Source organism: Borostomias antarcticus (assembly GCF_949987555.1).
Source record: "Borostomias antarcticus genome assembly, chromosome: 5".
NCBI lineage: Eukaryota > Metazoa > Chordata > Actinopteri > Stomiiformes > Stomiidae > Borostomias > Borostomias antarcticus.
The window spans coordinates 28473884-28475022 of record NC_140238.1 but is presented as its reverse complement, the minus strand read 5'-3'; the positions used below and the strand labels follow the sequence as shown (position 1 = coordinate 28475022).

Below are 1139 nucleotides of genomic sequence, written 5' to 3'. Positions count from 1 at the left end.
ATCGGCAGTAAAGAGAACAGCTACACAGTCCTCCCTGGCCTGCCGCCCTCCACCCAGGGCTACCACTGGCAGTTTGGCATCACCATCGTTACACCGGACAGGAAGTTCCTGTTTGCCTGCGAGACGGAGGAGGACCAGAGGGATTGGATGGCCTCCTTCCAGAGTGTGGTCAACCGACCCATGCTCCCCCAGGAGTATGCAGGTATCTTTCATCTAGTCCCCCACAGTTCAACTGAAGTATTGATTCCAGTAACATAATAACTGTCGTTTGTTGTATCCTACTGTACTTTGTTATATCCTAATGGACATTCACCAGATATGCTGTTGATGGAGAATTAGCGATGTACTATTACTAGGCTTGGTAAGTGATTGATGTTTATTACTGTGTTTATTGCAGTGGAGGCCTACTTTAAACACAAGCCGTGAGAACAGCCTGTCTCCGAGAACCAACAAGAGGAGATGGAGGAGGAGGAGGAGGATGAGGAGGAGGAAGAGGGGGAGTGGGACGAGGAGGAGGTAGATGAGGGGGAGTGGGACGAGGAGGAGGTAGATGAGGAGGACAGGAGAGGGAGGGACAACATGGGGGAGGACATGGCCCTTACGCTCTGCAGACATGACTCAGACACTCCTGGATGGAAGGGCATAGTGACCATGGACGAGCGCGCGTGTGTGTGTGTGAGCGCTCATTTTTGAAGGATAGAACCAGAGGTGAGAGATTCCGGGAATGTCCAATACAGTGAGGAGCATGTCTGTATGTCTTTCCTTGCCAACCATCTCCTCCGCACCCCACCTCACCCCTATCCTCACACTCCTCAACTCTCTACCAGCCTCTCCCAACTGTGATACCTGGGTCAAATACTAGAAATCCTTTCAAATACCTTGAGCATTTACTAATGTCTGACTGAGGTTTCAAGTAGGTGAGATTAGGTTTTTCTGGGATGAGTGTAGCCGAGTGAATCAGAGTTCTCGTGAGCCCTTGAGTAGGTGAGTGAGTTGTTGGTTAAACTCACTCTCCAGTATAAATACCGTCCACCCACGCTGATGAAGACCTGGCTTCTAGCTGGTTAAAACGGTGTCTGTCCTGCGGGAGACCCACGTTCGAATCCCACCCTGAGCATCCCCAAACGTTCGGGTTACAT

General features: G+C 50.7%; 1 protein-coding gene across 1 annotated transcript in view; it reads left to right on the top strand.

The window, feature by feature from the left end:
• LOC311309332 (arf-GAP with dual PH domain-containing protein 1-like) overlaps nt 1–426 on the top strand; it is a gene marked incomplete at both ends in the record, with an annotated part of 20836 nt that extends 20410 nt beyond the window's left edge. The window contains 2 exons of the mRNA XM_084438560.1: nt 1–202; nt 398–426. The exon at nt 1–202 is cut by the window's left edge and continues 27 nt beyond it. Coding sequence (XP_084294686.1) covers nt 1–202; nt 398–426 — 231 coding nt within the window. The remainder of the gene's footprint in view (nt 203–397) is intronic.
• Between the last annotated feature and the right edge of the window lie 713 nt (nt 427–1139).